The 21,329-nt window shown below is 47.8% G+C and overlaps 9 protein-coding genes across 9 annotated transcripts; 5 read left to right on the forward strand and 4 right to left on the reverse strand.

The window, feature by feature from the left end:
- Positions 1–240: 240 nt before the first annotated feature.
- On the reverse strand, positions 241–1,101 carry N7479_002250 (uncharacterized protein; the record flags this gene model as incomplete). The annotated part of the gene is made up of 3 exons (XM_057249947.1): positions 241–348; positions 417–478; positions 597–1,101. 3 exons carry the CDS (start codon positions 1,099–1,101, stop codon positions 241–243), a joined length of 675 nt encoding a protein of 224 aa, XP_057114379.1.
- Positions 1,102–3,174: 2,073 nt separating this feature from the next.
- On the reverse strand, positions 3,175–3,444 carry N7479_002251 (uncharacterized protein; the record flags this gene model as incomplete). The annotated part of the gene is made up of 1 exon (XM_057249948.1): positions 3,175–3,444. One exon carries the CDS (start codon positions 3,442–3,444, stop codon positions 3,175–3,177), a length of 270 nt encoding a protein of 89 aa, XP_057114380.1.
- Positions 3,445–5,258: 1,814 nt separating this feature from the next.
- N7479_002252 (YdcF family protein) lies at positions 5,259–6,062 on the forward strand (the record flags this gene model as incomplete). Its single annotated transcript, XM_057249949.1, has 1 exon — positions 5,259–6,062. The coding sequence occupies one exon, from the start codon at positions 5,259–5,261 to the stop codon at positions 6,060–6,062; it is 804 nt and encodes a 267-aa protein (XP_057114381.1).
- A 993-nt stretch (positions 6,063–7,055) lies between these two features.
- On the forward strand, positions 7,056–8,489 carry N7479_002253 (3-ketoacyl-coA thiolase peroxisomal A precursor; the record flags this gene model as incomplete). The annotated part of the gene is made up of 3 exons (XM_057249950.1): positions 7,056–7,065; positions 7,181–7,631; positions 7,691–8,489. 3 exons carry the CDS (start codon positions 7,056–7,058, stop codon positions 8,487–8,489), a joined length of 1,260 nt encoding a protein of 419 aa, XP_057114382.1.
- A 267-nt stretch (positions 8,490–8,756) lies between these two features.
- Positions 8,757–9,781, reverse strand: N7479_002254 (RraA family protein; the record flags this gene model as incomplete). Its single annotated transcript, XM_057249951.1, has 5 exons — positions 8,757–8,927; positions 9,005–9,103; positions 9,167–9,516; positions 9,584–9,659; positions 9,725–9,781. 5 exons carry the CDS (start codon positions 9,779–9,781, stop codon positions 8,757–8,759), a joined length of 753 nt encoding a protein of 250 aa, XP_057114383.1.
- Positions 9,782–10,737: 956 nt separating this feature from the next.
- On the forward strand, positions 10,738–11,812 carry N7479_002255 (arylamine N-acetyltransferase family protein; the record flags this gene model as incomplete). Its single annotated transcript, XM_057249952.1, has 3 exons — positions 10,738–11,141; positions 11,202–11,247; positions 11,306–11,812. The coding sequence occupies 3 exons, from the start codon at positions 10,738–10,740 to the stop codon at positions 11,810–11,812; spliced, it is 957 nt and encodes a 318-aa protein (XP_057114384.1).
- A 152-nt stretch (positions 11,813–11,964) lies between these two features.
- Positions 11,965–12,492, reverse strand: N7479_002256 (NADH dehydrogenase [ubiquinone] 1 alpha subcomplex subunit 1; the record flags this gene model as incomplete). The annotated part of the gene is made up of 5 exons (XM_057249953.1): positions 11,965–11,985; positions 12,044–12,138; positions 12,225–12,228; positions 12,299–12,391; positions 12,445–12,492. The coding sequence occupies 5 exons, from the start codon at positions 12,490–12,492 to the stop codon at positions 11,965–11,967; spliced, it is 261 nt and encodes an 86-aa protein (XP_057114385.1).
- A 665-nt stretch (positions 12,493–13,157) lies between these two features.
- On the forward strand, positions 13,158–16,691 carry N7479_002257 (uncharacterized protein; the record flags this gene model as incomplete). The annotated part of the gene is made up of 4 exons (XM_057249954.1): positions 13,158–13,636; positions 13,708–13,787; positions 13,868–13,915; positions 14,002–16,691. The coding sequence occupies 4 exons, from the start codon at positions 13,158–13,160 to the stop codon at positions 16,689–16,691; spliced, it is 3,297 nt and encodes a 1,098-aa protein (XP_057114386.1).
- Positions 16,692–17,580: 889 nt separating this feature from the next.
- On the forward strand, positions 17,581–18,025 carry N7479_002258 (uncharacterized protein; the record flags this gene model as incomplete). The annotated part of the gene is made up of 2 exons (XM_057249955.1): positions 17,581–17,586; positions 17,798–18,025. The coding sequence occupies 2 exons, from the start codon at positions 17,581–17,583 to the stop codon at positions 18,023–18,025; spliced, it is 234 nt and encodes a 77-aa protein (XP_057114387.1).
- Between the last annotated feature and the right edge of the window lie 3,304 nt (positions 18,026–21,329).

The following is a 21,329-nucleotide window of genomic DNA, read 5'->3' on the forward strand; positions in this document are numbered from 1 at the left end:
TGGTTTTTCCCTGTCTCTTTCCCCCTTCTCTCCATGGTACAGCGACGCCTGTTCTTCCGACGGGATTTCTTCATGACAAACGACCTATGAACAGATATGAGAATTGAATGAAACGTCACTGTTTTTCTTATTGAATTTTGAGATTTCTTACCCCGGACCGGGGCCGTAAATGCAAGTAAAGAATCTAGTTGAATATTGTACAAAATATTGATGTCAAGCACACAAATCGATGTGACTCGACTACTGACTCTCCTCGGACGCTGTATTATCCTTCTGGTCTCTTCTCGCACCGGGAGGCGGTGCGCTGGAGAATATAGCCCGGAGACCAGCGAAGAAGCTCTCCCGAATCTATGAGACGGAATCATGTTAGTCAAGATGGAAATTCGCATAATTCCAAAGGCACAGAAAGCACTTACTCCATGGAACGGAGTATCATTTGTCTCCCACTCCATGAACAGTACAGAATAGATAATGACAACTAAATAGCAATAAAAAGTCAGCATTCTTCCCCGAAATCCAATTATCCACCGTAGTTTTATGCGCAATTCGCAGTTCCCAATCTCCAACCAAAACCCAAAATTTCAGCAAACACTCACATCCAATAACAATCCACTGGCCAATCGTAACAGCCTTCATAAACGTTGGCCGGGCATACTTCAGCGCCGCGCGACGGCGGTATTTGCGCTCGAGCCGGAACTGGTGTTTCGGGGACAGCTTGGACATATCCGGTGGCCATTGACGCTTCGGCTTATAAGGACTGTAATAGACATCTTCGAAGGAGGGAGGTGTGGAGGAGTCGGTTTTGTTTGCGGAGAGGCGGAAGGGTGAGGGGTCTTTGGTTGGTGGTGATGCTGTGAAGGCTGTGAATGGGGTGGTGGTGAAGAGGCGGGTGGTGCTAGGGCTCTGTTGCAGATTTGCGGTTAGTTTTGCTTTAGTTGCTTGGAGATACGAGGCAGGAGCCGTTCTATTCTCCTGCTTGCGAGGTTCACGTACAAGGTGCCATGATGGGCGGGTGAGTGGTAGCTTGCAGGATGAGATGCTTGCCACTATGCTTGAGGGTGCGCGCGCTGATGAGGCGGCGGTTAAAGCGCGTCGGAGCATGAGTGGTTATCTGCTCGCTTTCTTTGTTCGGTCCGCTTGGAGTGGGAATGTATGTATATGTAGTGGCTGGTGGTCCTCGGGGATATGAATGGTGAATCGCCGGGTGCTTTGTCTTGGAGGAGGCCTTTTTTGGGCTATATTGTCTATTATTTGAGGTTTTAACATATCCTCCCCTGATAGCTCAGCTGGAAGAGCGCAAGACTGTAATTGTCCAGTTCTGTAAAGAACTTGTCATCTTGAGGTCCTTGGTTCGATCCCGAGTCGGGGGACTTATTTTTTATAATTTTTAGTTATTCATATAACTTATTTAGTACAGGCAGCCCTATTGTATTTATGGGATTTAATCTGCCGAGATAACTAGCCTTTTTTTTTTTTGTATCAACGGTATACACAGTTTAGAATTTTGGCCTCTTTTGTATATATCTACAAAGAACACCCAAAAACATATCAGAGTGTTCTTACATATAACGTTCAACATAACTATACATACCTACCTACCTATGGTCAGGGCGAACTTGAGAGTCAGTGATGGGATCGCACGGCAAAGATCGTTTATTACCGTAGTTCTTGTGTTATTATAGCCTGTGCTACACTACAATGAGCAACCAGTATGCCAGTTAAGTTAGAACATGGATGCCATTTTTTTCTTGACTCTAAATAAAAGGTTGAAATAATTGTTTCGTATTCATAATACTTTTGGCAGACAACCAATTTGATATATCTCACTAAATGAAAGTATCTTCCTCCGAGGCAAAAATTATGTATCAAACAATCAAGATATTCGATCGGTTTAAAACAAGCAATATCCAGAACAATTGGTAGAGCTATGTTGGCACTTGACAAGTCGACATGAATCAAGATCTTTTTGGTGTTGACGAGCCGTCATCCCAATTGTCAGTATAATCAGCACTACATGACTTTCATCAAGCTGCTCGCATGCTGACTTGATGAGATCAAAAGGGCTCACGTCGTTATCCAAGCGTAGTCCCCAGATAGAAGCCAACTCAATCCGATTATAGAAGTTCTGCTTTTCCTAGAAATCAAGGTCCTGGTAGATTTCATTCTGTTCCTCATGAGTGAGCTCGAGGCCCCGAGCTTCTCGGCAACATCCACATGTAAGCGCACAATGCCCAGCTGCTAGCTACCGTGTTGATAGCTGGCATCCACAGCCCCAAGAACAACATCCTTGCTTCATCACATGACTGATTCAAATCATGCTAAACTCTACTCTCTCCTCTACTCAAATTCATTTTGCTCATGAATAAAGCAGACCTTCTGGGTCAACTGATGCGCGTCTCCTACCTGTTCGGGTATCCGAGCAATAAATGTATCCGATAGAAGAAGATAAGCTAGGGAACAATTCACTATATGGATAAATACTTGTATGTCAGACATGTAACTGGATAAATTGAGTCGCCTCGTGAGAATGATACCGAGACTCAATGCATTGGCCATATATACAGACTCCCCAAAGATCCCTCAAAGCCATAAAGCCTTACGTCCTCAAACCTCTCTAATCTTGAGACCGACCCCAATGTAGGGCGATATCGGGATTGATAATCGCTCGGATGGGTTAGGGTGTTCAGAGGTGTGCTCAATAGCGGGCTGGCCCATATGAACAAACTGCAGTCTGGTAAACATACTAAATACATAGTCCCCAATAATCATATCTCAATATCTTAGAGTATTTAAATGCATTCTATGTTGTTTGCCTGTTGCAGGTGCGTTTTCCCAGGGATCTACCCCGACTCATAGCTCTTGGTTCCTCCTATCATCCAACGAGCTATCCCTTGTCATCGGACTGCCCCAAGCAATGATTTATTTTGGCTGGTGTGCAATTTCTGACCCCATGAGCCAGCTTAATAATTCCGAGCATGGTGACGTCTTTCCACGTGATGAACATCGCTCTGGCGGCCATACTGACAAATTGGCCGTTGAGGCCAGATACCCAGGATTGTGCACCCTTTGTTTAGTTCTCTCTCCCCGCCTGGTCACTCAAAGCACGACCCGTCTTGGTGTGTTCCTCACACGACTTGCTCCCTTACTTTTGTTGACATGCTTGCAGCCATACATCTAGCTTGTCGACCATCTAACGCCCACAAAGGGGAATTGCTCGATCAGCCGTTGCGAAAATTCTTCGAAGTTATCTTGGATCTCCTGTGGGAGGGTATGTGCGAATGCTAGAGCCGGTCCCCTCAACCCTGCCAACAAGGTCATAGCCTGGACTTGGGCCCTATCCTCTGCTAGCATGTCGGTGACGGCTTGCCATGCAGATTTGCACTGTGTCACGTAGAGATTCACATTCTCCCCGGGTTCACCGGAGAAGGGGCCGGGGTTCCGCATGTTGAGATGGGATGGACCAGCAGCTGGCTGGGCTGCTGACGATAGGGTAGTACATAGATTGTCGGGATTCGACGCTATGTGTAAAATTGGCACCTTCGCCGATTAGGTGTATCTGATAGAGAGCTTCAATAATGGCGACGAGAAGGGAGGATGAGGAGAGAAGGCCAAGATGAGAAGCGATTGCTTCGTCTTCTTGTGTGGATGGAGAACCTTGGAAGAGGTTTCGGGCAAAAAATCCGAAGACCCGGTTTATCCCTAGTCAAGCCCATATATGACGAACCTTCCAAGGAATTTTAGAATGGATGATGTATAGTACTATGTACAGCTTCGGATTGTAGGGAACATATAGGTGCGAATCCACATCCCGTGTAAAATATATATCCATGAAGCTCACATATTTGAACGACAGAATCTCAAAAGAGATAATAAAAAGGTGGCAAGCAGCATAATAGAACGAATAAACCAAAAGCTCACAAGGCTACACCAAGAAACCCGTGGAATCCGTGGAACCTCTGCCCTCGCGTGGACCCTACAGTTCTTGCTCCAAAGCCATTATTGGTGATTAGTTAGCCGGCCTTATGATGAGAGTAATCGAACAAGAACTCCGTGATCTACCGCCGACAGCCGAGTAAACGATCTGTAAGATTATGTAGTCAGAAATGTGACCTTGGCTGGGCTCCTGAATATTATGTTGCAACAATGGGTCAAATATCGACCAGATCAGCCGGAGTTGAGGTCATCTCACCAAACTCATCTACATGAACCTACTATAACATGAAATGGGCCTTTGCAGGAGATTACCGAAGTGTGCCTGCGTCTGTCAATGTGTATGCCCCGGCTAGCAGGTAAACAGATAAACACACCCGAAAAAAGGGTACAGTTCAGAAAAACAAAGGAAATTGTGAGATAGGTGAGGACAGTTTTGAACAAATCATAGACAATCATCATAGACAATCATCCGTCCCCAACAAGTGATCATATAGCCTGCGGGCTTTTCTTCAAATATTTCAGTGGTCAATACCCAGTAGCACCCTGGATTTCTATTATACTGGAACCTAGTGAAGAACTTTTGCTTCGCTTCTTCATTTCCGGAACTATCACACGGGATATGTCACTGCCGATCAGAGGCTGTTAAATCTCCACATACTACCCGTGGCCGATATCATTTATACCAAATGATCTAACTAGACTGTTAGTGAGTTTTATTAGACGATTGATGGCCACGGGACCATTGAGTTAACAAGACTAATGTGTGAGGAACAGACAAAGCTATGCCCTTGTCACACGATGAATGTCACCGCGTGTTGATCTCCTCAAAGTTTCTGGCTCACAATCCACTTCTTCTGCTCGCCCTTGGAATGATGTACGGAGTAGATTCGGCTGTAATGGCGGGTGATAGGCAAACTAAGTAAAGCTAAAATCCTATCTGGAGGGTAGTTTGCCGCAACTTGTCTGAATACCGCCATTTTAGCCAAGTAGTGAGTCTATATTTTATTTTTGACAAAAAACCAAGTCTTTCAAAGTGGTGATTCAGTCAAAATGGACATTACGAGAGGTATCTGGGAGCCAGGCCCAATAATGAATGGGGTATAATTCACAAATATGTCCTCCAACCAATCACATCCCCTGATAGCTCAGCTGGAAGAGCGCAAGACTGTAATTGTCTGTTCTGCAAAGAACTAGTCATCTTGAGGTCCTTGGTTCGATCCCGAGTCGGGGGACTTATTTTTTATTTTTTCCATACATTTCTTCATCCATCATAGACCTGTCTCTTCTCTCAACCCACGAACTAAGTTTATCAAACATCAACCACAATGACCGCAAATTCCTATATGGTCGCGGATATCAATCTCCTATCTGAATTTCTCAGCGACAATCAACTACAAGATCTCTCCACCACATCCCCAGCCGACTGCATTGTCATATGCGCCTCAGCCGTTCTCCACAGTGCCGAGGTCCTTTTCAAAACTCTTCAGCAAAGGCCATCTCTTACCAGAGCTCTCGTACTGTGCGGTGGCATCGGGCACTCGACCGAGCTCCTTTATGATGCAGTGAAATCTCATCCAGTCTTTTCACGAATCGCCGATGAGATTCAAGGTCTCCCTGAAGCCAAGGTTCTCGAACAAATTCTGGATGAGTTCTTCGATCGATCTCTCATCACTAAGGAAGGATGTCAAATTCTCCTTGAATCCCGATCTACAAATTGCGGACAAAATGCCTCGTTCTCTCGCAAGGTCCTCGACGAAGCCGGATTTCAGGCACCAGCCACTTGCATTATCATTCAAGATCCCACGATGATGCTCAGGACCAGGGCATCGTTTGAAAAAGCTTATCAAGGCATCCAATCTCCGGTCTCGATCATTAGTTGTCCGGTATTTGTGCCGCAGGTGCAATTGTCCAGTAGCGGAGTCATTGAGTATTCAGACATATTGCCACCTTCGGAGTTGTGGTCACAAAGTCGGTTTATGGAACTAATCATGGGTGAGATACCGAGGTTGAGGGATGATAAAGATGGTTATGGCCCTCAGGGGCGTGATTTCATTACTCATGTGGATGTTCCAACCCATATTGAGGCAGCTTGGTCTCGACTACAAGTAGTAGCTAAGAGTTCTAGATAGTATGGAGAGATGTGTTAAATCAAAACAATATCGTGAACTACATACAACTCTACAACAAGTTGAATAGGAGGGTTTGAAGTGTCCTGGGACCAGACGGATAAGAGAGAAGCATCCAGCACAGGAGGACACTTAAATCTCTCGGTCGCATGGAGGAAAATGTCATTTGACTGAGGTGTGCGTGGGTATTGTATTGGAAGTTATCCATTTGACTGTGATAGTATAGGAACCGAGGTACCAACATGCTGCATAGATTCCGCACATGCATCTGTAATGCAAGTACGGCACACATCTAACCCCACTACCATCCAACAGGGGAAGGAGTTTGGAGTTGTTTCAATTGTTTCCTTAAAAAAAAGATTTACAGAAATCTTGGAAAGATTCAAAAATAAGTCCCCCGACTCGGGATCGAACCAAGGACCTCAAGATGACTAGTTCTTTGCAGAACAGACAATTACAGTCTTGCGCTCTTCCAGCTGAGCTATCAGGGGAGTTGGTTGCGATGTTATCCACATTCCTGATCTATGACTCTATACACTCAGGAAAAACCCGAGAAAGAATTCAGCGGTTCCACCGTTTTCAATCATGGAGACATATTTGATATGGAGATAGTTTTTAGGATAAAATGTTTATGCAGACAATATCTAAAATCATGTTTAAATATGAAAAAGTACCATGCCGAGCTGATCTACTATGTCGCAAAACGTGAGTCCGACCATCAACACGCGCATGTGATATGGCTACTCGATTTCACATGCCCCATGATCCACCAGTCGAGATCCCGTGACTGTGGCGGATCAAGGATGATGCGGCCACATGGACCTCGGTACTTTCTTAGAGTGCGATGGCGGCCAGCAACGGTCGCCCAAACGGGAAAAACCACCGATTCTATGGCCCTGATTTATAAACCAACGGCTCCCCGGATATCTGAGATATCTTATTATCCTTACTTTTGCCCTTTCTTCCATCCTTATACCTCTATCACACATTGACGTCATGTCTAACGGTGAGTGTTGTGCATGTGACAGCCTATGGGCTTGTATTCGATAGAATACTTGGTTTCTGATGGCTTGTTGCAAATAAGAATCGAGGCAGAACCAGCAAGCTAATTCTATATATAGCCCAGCAGCGTCTCAACCAGGTTTCCTCCCACTTCGTCGCTGGCGGCAAGAAGGGAGCCGCCGCCCTCATCGAGAAGCACCCCAATGATATTGTCGTGACATGTGCCCTGCGCACCGCTCTCACCAAGGGTGGTAAGGGTGGCTTTAAGGATACTGCAGGCGCCGACCTGCTTGCCGGTGTCTTCAAGGCTGTTCTGAACAAGAGCGGCGTTGACCCCAGCGCCGTCGAGGATATTGCCGTCGGCAATGTCCTTGCCCCCGGTGGTGGTGCCACTGAGTTCCGTGCCGCCGCTCTCGTGGCTGGCTTCCCAGAGACCACTGCCGTGAGGAGCTTGAACCGTCAGTGCTCTAGCGGTCTCCAGGCCATCGCCGATATTGCCAACGCCATTCAGTCTGGCATGATCAATGTCGGCATCGGTGCCGGTGTTGAGAGCATGTCCTCTCAGTACGGGTATGTTTAATTCTTGGCATTACCCAGCTCGATAATATGGCTAACAAGTGGTGACACAGACCGGGTGCCGTGACTGAGTTCTCCGACCTCCTCGAGAGCCACCCTGAATCCGCGAACTGCAAGGTCCCCATGGGTGTGCTGTCCGAGAACATGGCCAAGGACCGTGGCGTTACCCGTACTTCCCAAGACTCCTTCGCCGCCAACTCATACCAAAAGGCTCTTGCCGCCCAGAAGGCCGGTCTCTTCGACGAGGAGATTGCCCCCTTGGACGTCAAGTGGACTGACCCCAAGACCGGCGAGGAGAAGACTATCACCGTGAAGGCTGATGACGGTGTCCGCCCTGGTATCACCGCCGAGTCGCTGGGCAAGATTAAGCCCGCTTTTGCTAAGGATGGCTCCATCCACGCCGGTAACGCCTCTCAGATCTCCGACGGTGCCGCCGCCGTCCTCCTCATGAAGCGGTCCACCGCCGAGCGTCTGGGCCAGAAGATCCTCGGCAAGTACGTCACTGCCAGTGTCGTCGGCGTTAAGCCCCTGCTCATGGGCGTCGGCCCCTGGAAGGCTATTCCTGTTGCACTAGAGAAGGCCGGCATCAGCAAGGATGATGTCGACATCTACGAGATCAACGAGGCGTTCGCCTCCCAGTGCGTCTGGTGTATTAATGAACTCGGCATTCCTGCCGAGAAGATTAACCCTAAGGGTGGTGCTATTGCTTTCGGTCACCCTCTTGGCTGCACTGGTGCTCGCCAGGTCAGCACACTGTTCACTGAGCTCAAGCGCACAAATAAGAAGATTGGTGTCACCAGCATGTGTGTCGGTACTGGTATGGGTATGGCCGCTGTCTGGGTGGCGGAGTAAATGAAACTTATGTTTCGGTTGTACATTTGCACAGCGATTTGGCTTTTAGCCCCTTTTTTCTATTTCGGATACACATATTTCCCGTTCTGTATTGAATACTTCGAATACCAAAATGTTGATATATATATGCTCTACATTTGATAGCAATATTGTTGTATATTCCCTTCAGATGCTTCGGTGAAATACTGGCGCAGGTCTTTCCATGCTCTTCAGTTCCTCGTCTGCTGTATACCTGATCTAGTTATATGTATAGACATTAGACTAGAGCTATCCGCGGAATTTCTTGAAGGCATCAGTGACACTCATTCCCTGTGCAACAGCCTCTTTGGCGTGGCCATCCATTGTGGTCAGTTTAGGCATGAGCTCAAGCACCTGGCCGAGCAGCTCGCGAGGAATAGCCACTACTCCTTCCAAGGGGTCACAGAAGATGATGTCTCCCTATAATGCATTACGATGATTAGGCCATGAACTCCACCATAAAGCAATCGGCGAGCAGCATTGGGGTCAGAACTTACAGGTGAAACAGTAACACCCCCGATTGAGATTGGCACATCACGAGCACCAGCCTTGGCCTCGGCATTAGTACCAACAGTAGAGGTAGCGCGAGCCCAGATCTATCATCGCGCGAAAAGCTATCAGTAACGCCAACGACATAACCATGAGAGATCATGACAAACCGGAAGCCCAGTAGCCTTCAATTCCCTCAAGTCCCTGACCCGGCCACCCACAACCGTAGCTTTGATACCGAGGGCTTTCATCCGGGTCGCCATGATCCCGCCCGTCACAGCGCAATGCTGGTTCTCAGGCTGCTCAATGACGACGATGGATCCGGCGCCAGAAGGATCTGAGGCTTGAAATTCGCCAACGTAATCTACCCAGTGCTTACCCAGCGGGAAACCGTGCTTCTGGGGATTTTCTGTTGCGATTGATGGTGGGCTGACGTTTTTGGCTAGAAATTTGAATGTTGTTGCAGGGGCTGCAACCTTGGCCATTGTTTCATTCCATCCTGTTGTAGGAGAGAACGGCACTGGTGGATATATGTGAGTCGAATTGGACGCATAGAGGCTTTCGCGAGTTTTGTATTCATGGCTTACCTAGATCTGCAAGGTAGCCTGCTCTTGCTGTGCTGCCCTCGGGCGCCTTTTGCAGCTTGATGAGGGCGTCTGATACCTGCAGAATTAGAATCTTAGATGCACTATTCAATACTTTGGTATGGGGGAGCAACGCTGGCATACATCGCAAGGTGAGTAGTTCTCGGTTAATGTCGCGAGTTGCTCGTTTAGCGTAGTCATTGTGTTTAGATGCAGGAGTTCACGGTGGGAGGGATAATTCGCCGTTGAATTTGTATAGACAGTTGTATTGTACAAAGCACGGTTTATACAATAAGTAATTGAGGAATATATGATGAGCCAAAGGTCCATTCGCTGATCAGTTGAAGCACATGTCCGTAGGTCCGGATATCGGATGAAAACTACATCATCGGCCATCTATAAATCGGAGGGTTTAAAAGCACGTTTCACAAGCTTATTTATTTTGAGACATTGTGATACTGGCTAGAAGCAAATTCTATATTCTCTACATCTGTACAACATTGATAATTATACCTGGATAGTGTTGTTCCTCTCAAGGGCCATAGCCGAGGTGGATAAATACATGTCTCAACCTGTCGCATACAGAAAACGTGGGGTAGGTGATTATCGGGACAATCTACCTTTTTTGAAAAAGAGCAATAGAAAAACGAAGAAATAGATTGTTAGTTAGCGTATATATATAGTACTGCAACTACCGGGATTCACGTCTTCCATTGCCGATATTCTACTGGAGTTATTTACCCCAGTGTTCTAAGGCGGGGTAGTATATTCGATGTAGCATTCATGCTTCTATAATTTCGAATCTGCCTTCTCTTCTGGACCGAGTTTCGTAAACAGAACGTGCCAATAAAAAAAATATGGGCGCATTCTATGCCATATGCCATAAGAGCTATCAACAGTAACTATATATATGGATATACAATTCAATCAACAGTGGAATTATCCGAGCAGGCTGTCTGCAACACGTGTATGCCCTAATATAACCGTTATAAACTGCCGGCGTCGCGGAGGCAACCTTTCGAGGAAAGTGTGGGGAGCCAAGTTAATATTGGTAATCAAAAAGAAGCCTAGGTGGCAATGGCTTGGAGGAATTAGCAGTCGTAGATGTAAGACAATTCATATATCCCTTGAGCATACAAACTCAAACAGCAAGGACAATGACACCACCAAAACCCACATATACCGATGAACAGCTGGAGTTATACTTGAACCGCATCGGGTACTCCCACCCCGCCCAATCCAAGTGCAATCTTCTTCAGCATCTCCGCCAGGATATCGAAAATGATGCGTTCTCTGCGCTATGTAGTCTGCAAAGGCGACATCTAAGTGCTATTCCATGGGGTAACTCAGGGCTGCATTACTCGCAACATCATACTATCTCTCTGAATTCGCAAATTCTCTTTGAGAAGTTGGTGGAGCGGCAGCTAGATGGGTACTGCATGGAGAATACCGGAATCTTCTTGATTGTCTTACGGTCTCTGGGATATCTTGTTTACGCTACTGGAGGCAGAGTTAGTCATGCTGCGTCGAAGGGATTGAATAATGGACTATATTTGTCGTTGTAAGTTCTCCGACATTTTGGCATTCTGACCATTCGAGCTGAACTAACCCCATGGCGAAGTGGACATATGATATTGGTTGTGACTATTGGAGGGAAGAGATATATGGTATGGCATGGAGATCTATTGCAGCTACCACATGAATCGTACTAACGGATACTAATAGATTGATGTCGGCTTTGGAAACAATTGTGCCACTGTTCCAATGCCACTTCAAGAAGGTGCTACTGCTACGGCTATCGCACCATGCGAGATGCGTGTTGTCAGAGAAAGCATTGCCGAGTTTACAGATCCAAGCCAAAAGGTCTGGATCTACCAAACAAGATACAACCCTGAGAGCGAGTGGTTGCCAATGATCTGCTTTTCCGATGTGGAGTTCCTACCACAGGATTTCGAGGTCATGAACTTCTCCGTCAGCCAGAATCGAACTAGCTGGTTCACCCAGGTCTTTGTCTGCATGCGAATGATTTTGGACCAAAGTGGCACAGAGATCATTGGTCAGTACGTTATGTCGGGCAAGGAAGTCAAGAAGAGATTGCGCGGGAAAACGGAAATATTGCAGGTGCTGGATACTGAAGGGGACCGAATCAAGGCCCTGGCCAAGTATTTCGGTATGCACCTTCGTGAGAATGAGATCCAAGGGATTCGGGGAATGACCTCGGAGCTCAAATAGACATGGATGCCTGAGCATACTACTAAGGGAATCCGAGAGAATAAAGGATATGGTACAACGTTTCTAGCGAAATTGCAGTGGATATGTATGGTCACGAAGTAAGGAAGGCGCAGACATTGAACGTAAAGGAAAAGAGGTTGCAATTTTTGAAACTAGTAGATCCGACTCTCGATCTATATCTCGGGTCAGCATTTCTGCATGGAGACTAAAATCGCAGTCTGTTATTCGTACCTTCCATGGGTTGCTGACTTCGAATCCGGTGGGCGCTTGGTGGTTGCTGGACTGTCCTCGGAATGAGCCTGTGATGCGTTGGTCTCTCTCCATCACTATTGTTGGTTGCGATTAGCCTCATATAATTATAGAATTATTCCTAGATGCTTTGGGGTCCGCCGATAAGCTGTTAATCACTCACTTTGCTGTGAAAATGTTAGCCATTGTGCTTTATGCAAGTTCCGACCGCAGCCGACAAGGATGGGGTCAACTTACTCTATCCCACAGGTCCCGGTTCCAGCGCGCCTTTTTGCCATCGTTGGCAAAGCGCTTGACAAAGTGAAGACCGTAGCCTGTCACGCCAAACATCTGTAGCAATTGGTGAGCTATAGTCCTGGAAGGCATTGACCAATGGTACGTACGCCCATGATAATCCCATAGGGAAGCAGGGCCTCAAAAGGGACACCCATGGCGTGCAGTTGTATGGGTATGTATTTGATCGTAAGGAGGTATCAAAGTAGAGCTAAGAGCCGTAAAGCCTCTCACGGACGGAGGAGAGTAGGTAGATCGCAGAGAGTGTGGAGGGGAGTGTCTCTTCCTACAGCAACGGGCTTGAGGTCTCCTCCACCCAAAGTGGTTTAGCCTGCGCTGACTCAGCGCGCTGCAACGACACTCACAGGACAAGGGGCGTGAAGGTCGCTGTGGATCGCATTCGATTGTAAAAGAGACAGGCCCCGGTGTATGGACTGTCTGTCGACGCGTCTGGTACGCTTTTGAATCAAAGATTGCACTGGTTTCTCTTGGGGTGAGTTTCTGTTTTGCGACGCGCGTGCGATGCGTAGCCACCCCAACGGCCGACTGACACCTCTTGTTTGTTTAGCTTTCACTTTGCGCCTGGAGACTTTGAACGTCAATCCCGAACGGTACTTCTGTTTGTAAAAAACTTCGGCACTGCTCCAACCTGCCTCGAACCCGCTTTTGATCCAGATGCACCCCCAGATCAGTGCCGACGTCAGCGGGGTGCTTCTGTAACCGGTTCGGTTTAAGCTTCTTTAACGAAAAGATACCCTAGTCTGCCTGAGCGCATACAATAAGCACTTCTGTGCTCAACCTGGCGGTGGCGGTAACTTTCACTATGGCGGCGACGGTGCCGCCAGCAAATGATGAACCGGGCAAACTCGACCCGCCTATGGACACAGCCGACAGCGACCTAGATGCAGAGGGCGAAGAAGAGACTGACTTGTATGCAATGGATCAACGGCTTCAAGATGCCGTTCACCGAGCATACACTGGAGAAGTTGATGAGGATGGCCTAGAGGAAGGCGCTGATGGAAACAACTCGAGTATCAATGGGTTGAACGGAGAAGACGATGACGACAATGACGAGGCTGAACCTGTTGGAGCTGTCAAGCTTCCTGATGACGATGCGGGTTCTGAAGAAGACTATGCGGAGTCTGAGGCAGCCGACGTGGATGCCGATCCCGGGTTTGAGGCAAACGACCGTGATGTATCAGAACCCGAATCAAGTGACCACGAATCAGAAGCTGAAGACTGGGAGGCTGAGAGTGGCCGCGATGATATCGAAACTGATATCCGTAGTGGCGCAAACTGCATGTAAGTAGAAGGGCTCGATATCGCACTGGGCACAGAGGTAGGACTTTCAAGTACTAACAACAGGACAATAGATTTTGCACCCAAGACGAGGAACACGACCCAAGTGAAGATTTTGAGGAGTGGCTCACTTGTATTGTGTGTGGTGATCACTGTACGTCTTACTCCGTTTGGCAGATGCCGAGCCCTTTACCCCAATTAGGTTGAACCATTGCTGACTCGACTTTCCGACAGCTCATCGGCAATGCGCTCGTGAACAAGAAGCATTTGATGAAACGGAAGGTACGCGACCGCTCTGTCCTTGATTTCTGTCTCATCATCTCGCCGTCCGTTTTATTTATTACACCCACTAACATTACAACACCCAGAACCATGGAGGTGCCCCGGCTGTGTCCTTAACAATCTAGAGCCCGACACGATAACAGATCCAACGACAGAAATCAGACTCGGAGCTTCAGCTCTTCCTAAAGAGCTTCTACCTGCGCACGCTGGTACACATGACGAGGGATTTCATTCGATATTCAACACAGGCGTCAACGACGAGATGCTCAACAGCTCGCGATCGCTACGCAAGCGAAAGGCCTCATCAATCGATGCTGAAGAACACACACCTGTGCTTCGCAAAAGACTCCGACAAACATCTTTCCGCTCCGATCACCCAAGTTTGAATGATGCGGCATTGGATGGCGTGGATGCCACTCCTGATGGTGATTTCCACTCTCCCGCTCGAACACGCTCTGTACGCGTGCGACGTACCCGCGCAGTGGACCGAGAGCACTGCCGCGTGGTAGCTAGGCAGTTTGGGAAACTGATTATTGGGTTCCGGCTGGACGAGGCAAAAATTTCTAAAATAACAGGCACTCAAATCCGACCGCAACGCAAGAAGAAGAAAGCACCAAAGCCGCCACCTGTGGCCCCAGAACCCCAGGCACATTTCGTTCCCCTTCCCCCCATATCCTACAACTCCATGACTTTGTTCGACCGTGAGACCGATGACGCAAAATCAAAACCATATGGAGGCATTCTGTCCGAAGCCGAACAAGATACATCCAGGACACTCCCCACACAATTCGATCGCGACCGGTTTGAACAGGCACGTCTGAAAGCCGAAGAGGAATGGCAACAGAAAGTGAAGGAAGCAGAACTCAATGGCGAAGTCACTCCGCATGCATCACAAAAGGTTTCTGGTCCTCCTTCAAAGATCAAATCCATCAATTTCGGTGGCTATGAGATCGAAACCTGGTATGCAGCGCCTTACCCGGAGGAATACAGCCGTAACCGTGTTCTGTACATTTGCGAGTTCTGTCTTAAGTACATGAACTCGGACTTCGTCGCTTGGCGGCACAAACTCAAGTGCCCTGCGAAGCATCCACCTGGTGACGAGATCTATCGAGATCGATCGATCTCAATCTTCGAAGTTGATGGACGCAAGAACCCGGTGTACTGCCAAAACCTTTGCCTTCTCGCAAAACTTTTCCTAGGCTCCAAGACTCTTTACTACGATGTTGAGCCATTCCTATTCTATGTCATGACTGAGTATGACGATCTGGGTTGCCATTTTGTTGGTTACTTTAGTAAAGAAAAGCGTCCAAGCTCAGCGAACAACGTTTCTTGCATTCTCACTCTACCCATCCACCAACGAAAAGGTTACGGAAACCTTCTCATCGACTTCTCATACCTCCTTACCCGCATCGAAGGCAAAAATGGATCACCCGAGAAACCGCTCTCTGATATGGGTCTGGTCTCGTATCGGAACTACTGGCGATTGATTTTATCATACCAACTTCGGGATTTGAAGACGCCTATCAGTATTGCAGATCTGTCTGACCGCACTGGAATGACAGCAGATGACATTGTATCTGCCTTGGAAGGACTTCGAGCTCTCGTGCGGGATCCCATCACCAAGACGTACGCCATCCGTCTTGATCACAAGTACTATAACGAGGTCATTAGTGGCTGGGAAAGCAAGGGTTACGTCCAGCTCAATCCAGATGCGCTGCTCTGGACGCCCTACATTATGGGTCGTAGCAACCAGTCTCATTTCGATCGTGCTCCCATACATACTGTTGCTCCCCGAGAGGATCAGGATGAAGACGAAGATGAGACCGAGGCAAGGGCGACCGACTATGAGAGCAATGCTCGAATGATGAATGGGTCGAATAGAGACGCTCTCGCAGACTCTGCTGGACCGCCTTCCACATTGGCTCTACGGCCTCATGGCCCCCATCATCCTACAGCGGGCAACGCCGAACCAGCTGAAATCCCCAACCCTGCCGCTGGAATCCCACCGTCCCGGTTCGAACTTTGGCCCCCTGTGCCTCCGGCAGCACCCCCCAAACGCAGACCTGGCCGCCCATCTGGTAGCACCAAACTCAATAACATGTCAATGACACCCACGGCTGCCCGCAACAGCGGTCGCAACACACCTCGACGACCCTCCGGACTGGCAATGGCCACGCCTGGAGGCAGCACTCGTCGCGGAAGAAGCTCGATCCTCACGGACTCACCCGCAGCTGAAGCAACACCTAGCCAGGCCAACGGTCTGAAACCTGAAGTTGTTGATGAGGATGCCGAAAACATCGCTCCTGTACCCAAAGAATCTGTAGATGCGAGCGAAGAACGACCGGAGCGTATTAATGGAGATGGTGCTTCCGATGAACCTGTCAAGCCCAATGGCATTGATGCTGCCGAGGCTGAGCTTGCACCCGAGCTATCCGAGGACAAGGACGCCGAAGCACCCAGGACCCCCGAGAAACAATCTAACTCCATCTCGCGATCACCTGGGATATCAGTCTCACGTCCATCCAACGATAACCCCAAGACACCGCGATCAGTCAACCGGAAGGCTTTGGTCGAGAAAGTTCACGTTATGGTTCCCGCTGAGCCAGGGTCTGCTTCCAAGCCACCAGGCAAAGGTGATGACCAAAAGGCCCTGGTCAATACCAACGGTACCGACATAGACACAGATGCAGACACAGATGCAGATGCAGATGCAGACGCGGATGCAGAGATTGACGCGGAGTACGAAGTGGATGGGGATGTCGTGATGCAGACATGATAATCTTGAAGCTCATGATTCGTGCAAACTTTTTTTTGCCTGCGAAGCAAGTTACGCATGTGGACAGGGCGTTTGTTTTAACGAAATTTCCGATTCCTTTATTTCTCTTCTCGTTTCCTTCACGCCTCCCCGGGACCTGCATTGTCCCACCGTTCGATTTAATATTCTTTGTCCGTTTTCTTTTCTTGTTCAAAGGCTATGTTACACTAAGTGGGTGCCCAGAGGCGACGGATGTGTAATGCAACACTCGTCGATCCTCTTTGGTCCATTTACTACTAGTCACTTTTTTAGGGATTTCATCCAGCACGGAGCAGGGATGGGGGTATCTGGAGTTTTTTTTGTCTGGGTGTTTCTTTTCTCTTTCTATCTAGTTGCGACGAATGAGTACAGTGTGTGATTAGCATATCTTATGTCAATGTATCAATTACTGGGTAGCTCTTTGGTTTAGTGTTCATATGGAGTAGATATGTGCCTTGCATGCGATATATCCAAGACGAAGTGTAATGTCGCGCAGGACATGCTGGGTTAAAAAGTCAAAAATAGGATAGATCTGTTAGACAAAAACGCCGCAACTGCCTACGAGAAAGAAGACAAGGATTGTCTTTTTCTCTAGACCCAATAGCCAATTGTAATCCCAGTACGGAGTATCTCTTCCTCCATATGCGAGGGACAAGGCGTAGCACTTGATCTCGATCTCGATTTCGATACGATATACGGAGTAGTTGTGGCTGATCTGCCATTCATCTGATGTGTTCCATCAGGGGCACATATCAACATAAGTACACGGTCTTCGTACTCTGCATAATCCTTGCAGTAGACCTGTACATATGTAATGGGCTAAGGTGACCGAAGAAACACAGAAACATGAGCAATAATTATGAAAATCATCATGCATGTGAGTCTATCGGGTATCCCCCAACAGGAGGATTTTAGGCCAAGCCTTTTTAGGAAGGTGAGATTTGCATCGAATACCCATGGACGGTCGACGCATCAACTTACCAGATCGGGAGTACCAAGTAATACTAATTAGCATTAGGGATGGTACAGATCAGAAGGAATACAGAATCATTATGTCCACAATAATAGTACAAGGTAACAATCTATAGTCCGATGCACACCGATCGAAAGATCGGCGGCCACGGCGCCAACACGGACCGGACAGCTGTCAGGGAGGGAACGAAACCATGGAACGGACCCCAAACCACCATGGAACCATCAAAGGGCCAGCATTTAAGCATAAACACAGTAGCGCCCACCTAGCAGTTCCTAACCACTGGTTCTCAATGGAGATTGCCGCTGTCAGATATGCGCCCTGGACTGGGTTTTGGCTTTAACTTGTGCAATTCACTAAGGTAATAATTCCACAGTCTCCGTGAATCTAAAAAAAAAAATCCTATCCCGCCCCGTACAGTAACCGCCTCTAATATTGCTCCATAGCCCCCCATTCTTCCTTTTCCCTCACTTCATGCGTGCCGAACAGGGGTTCGTTCTGCTAGTAGGCTTTTTTTTTGGATCGTTCTCCACGGGTCCCTTTTGAGTTTCCTTTGGTCCTATTATTATTATTAGTGTACGGAGTAGCCAGGAGAACAGCCTCGACACAAACAGGTTCCCAGTTTTTCCAATCGGGGCCGCAGTGGATTTTGGCCAGGGTGTGTGCTGTACTTTTAAATTGGGAAAAAAATTTGAAAAATTCGCTTCCTTTTTGGCGGTCACTTTTAATTTTTTGTTTTTCGCACTCGAACTTTCTTTTCTTCTTTTCTCTCTTGTCCCTACGAGTTAGCACCAGTATCACAGCCACCCTTCGCTCAATTATTCCAGTGTCTGGATGAGTCATGTTAGGTAGTTTCCACGACCGAATCATGACTCTGCACCAGATGAAATGGTGGCTTTCCCCGCCATGACCAAAGGCTCAAGTCTTTGGATTTCTGTCCTGGCGCCGGAGCCGACTCCCGGAAGTCAAAAGGAAGTGACAGGTCGTGCTTCCAGTGCTGGGGCTTGCTTGTCGCATAATGATGTGCATTTAGGGCTGTAAGTTTTTTTTTTCGGGCCTATCAACTGCATTCCCAGGAACTCGTCGCTCGGGCATAATGCAATGGATAAGAACTACTGTTCAGGCTCAGTCAGACCATCAGGCAATGCCTGTACCGTGTGTTTTCCCGCCTTCCACCCCCTCACTTGACTCTTTTTTTTTCTTCTTCTTCCTTAGGTAGTCGGCCCCCTTTTTGTCAGCTTGTACTTATCAGTTTGACGAATCGCAGACGCCGTTCTCTGGAAGCTAGGTATTGGCGCCGGAACCCCCCTCAGCGGGTCCCATCTACCCCAGTCACTTGCCAATAACGATAGCACTCTTACTGCAGGATTAATATTGGGAAATGGGACTTTTGTCAGGCTGATCGGCGCGTACGGATCGAAAGTGAATCCTGCGGTGCTCACCCTTGCATATGATCGTTGCTATCAAAACTCCCATGCGCAGATAGATCCCATATGGCCGGATGAACTGTGACAGGAATGCTTGACATAGCCAAGTGTACCTGCAGGTCTCTGTATCACATGCTGGGGAGTGATGATCATCGCCGTGCCACTCCCAACCTGGACCCCAGAATATCTGCATGCAAGCTATAATTTGGGATTTCTATTGCGAATCCTGCCAAGAAAAGGACCCGATAACGAAAAGAAAAACCGGCCCCATGCCTAAAGAGTGTGGAATGCAAGTTCTTCGGCAGAACACAGCAGCCTCAGGATGTGTGATCCACAGGTGCACCGCCGATGCAGCCAAATTTATCTGGAATGTGACTGAAGAGGAGGGGGAAAAAGTACCGTACATCCTCAGCCGCAGGTCGAGGGTCGAGTGTGGCGCAAAGCAGCCTCCCTGTAGTCCATACTAGAAAGTACCGGTTTTTTTTATTTTTTATTTTTTTTATCATGACGAACTCCCGATCTGCAAGCTGCAGCACTGCCCCCAAACATTCTCTGGTATTGATCTCTTTCTTCTTTTCGTTGGCTGATGCATGCTGCCCGGCCCTATATCTGGATGGAGGGATTTCCGGCTGACGGAACCAACCAGCGCCAACGGTGGCTCTCAACTGCAGTCGGCATACAGTAGCTTGCATGAAATCCTGGGCCTGCATATCTCTTATGCAATGTGATGCGTCACGGGGAAAGCCCTGCGCGCAGTGGTGTGTTGTTCGTTGTCGCATTGTGTTTCCCCCCTTTAAACGCGCTGTCCAAGTCTCATTCCTGCGCTGTCTTTTGATTTTGTTTCTCGCTTTTCCTCGACTCAACTCTTTTCCCCTATCTTGCTTCCCATTGTCGCATCATGACTCGGCATGTATCGGTTCGTCCCGGTTCGGAATAACGTGCTCTCCAAGCGCTCTCGGGCTTTACACGCTACTGCACGCGATTGTGTGGGAATCCTCTTTCCCGATCATTTGTCAATCTGTGACTGTGCTGGACCTGGGTCTTCGAACGCGGATCGAGTCCTTGCCCCTTAGGCTCCGACATTCACGCCTTCAAGTGGTACACACAAACTCCTCGAAGAATTCAGGTGCGATATTCGAATATTGGATTTTGTCACCAGAAGGAGCATTGGCATCAAGAGAAAGGTATTGTCCCCTAATTTTTTTTGTTTGTTTAGGGGGGAAGGTGTCCAAGCGAATGTGGGAGTTACTAGTGAAGGCATTCTTTGGTTCGGGATGACATAAGGAAGTCACTAACCATTGGAACCTTGGAACCAAAGGGTTAAAACTCTGGTTGACAGGCGGCAGCTATAACCGCCTATTGAGAAGTTCTATATGAACTTCAACATATGGACTATCTTGATACTCTTGAACAATGGCTAATTACAGGATTTAGATCGAGTGTGGAGACACAGGCGCAACCCCCGGACATAGGCGATGCGGCTTGATCGTGCATATCTCCACTTTTGACTGGAATGCTTAGACGCCGGACCAGGGCCCGAGTCCACCTGGCGTTTAGACCAACACCTTTACGGACGACAAGAAAAACCGGGTCTGATCACCTGCATAACCGGCGCCAACCTTGTGGGTTTAATGATCACAAAGAAACAGGCGCGGACTAGCGGATTAGCGGTTTAGCCATTTCTATTTCGGACCAACGAGAAAGAGAGAAAGCCAGAAGGTTACTACTTATCCTGATCGTCATTCGCCCCTTTGACCGTGGGTAGCTGAGCCTATTCCACTTTTTCTTCCGTCTACGGCCTAATTCCTCCTTTTTTTTGGCTTTCTTTTTGGTTCTTCTCTCCCCCCCCCCCCCCCCCCCTTCTCAAAAGGCAATCACATTTGGGACTTTGGGAAAAGAGATCCACCTCAGCTGCTCTCGTTTTTGAAGAGATTGCTACTGTGGTATAATTTGAGGATTTCCCTTTCTTCTTGACCTTACATTTTTTTTATATTTCTTTTTTTTTTTCCTAAAAAAAAAAATCTTGGATAATTCATTGGGTTAGTTGATTATATTTTTTTTTGTGGGATTCTAGAATCTGATTTGTTCAGGACTGGCAGATTTGAAAGCCTGTGATCCAATTGATTTTCTGATTTTTTTTTTCTTGAATTTGAATCTCTTTTTTTCTCTCCCCCCTAATTTATTGAGAAATTCTTTAGATTCGAATCTCGGAATATCTAC

This window comes from Penicillium vulpinum (assembly GCF_028829585.1).
Source record: "Penicillium vulpinum strain IBT 29486 chromosome Unknown utg000001l_segment0_segment0, whole genome shotgun sequence".
NCBI classification, from domain to species: Eukaryota; Fungi; Ascomycota; class Eurotiomycetes; order Eurotiales; family Aspergillaceae; genus Penicillium; species Penicillium vulpinum.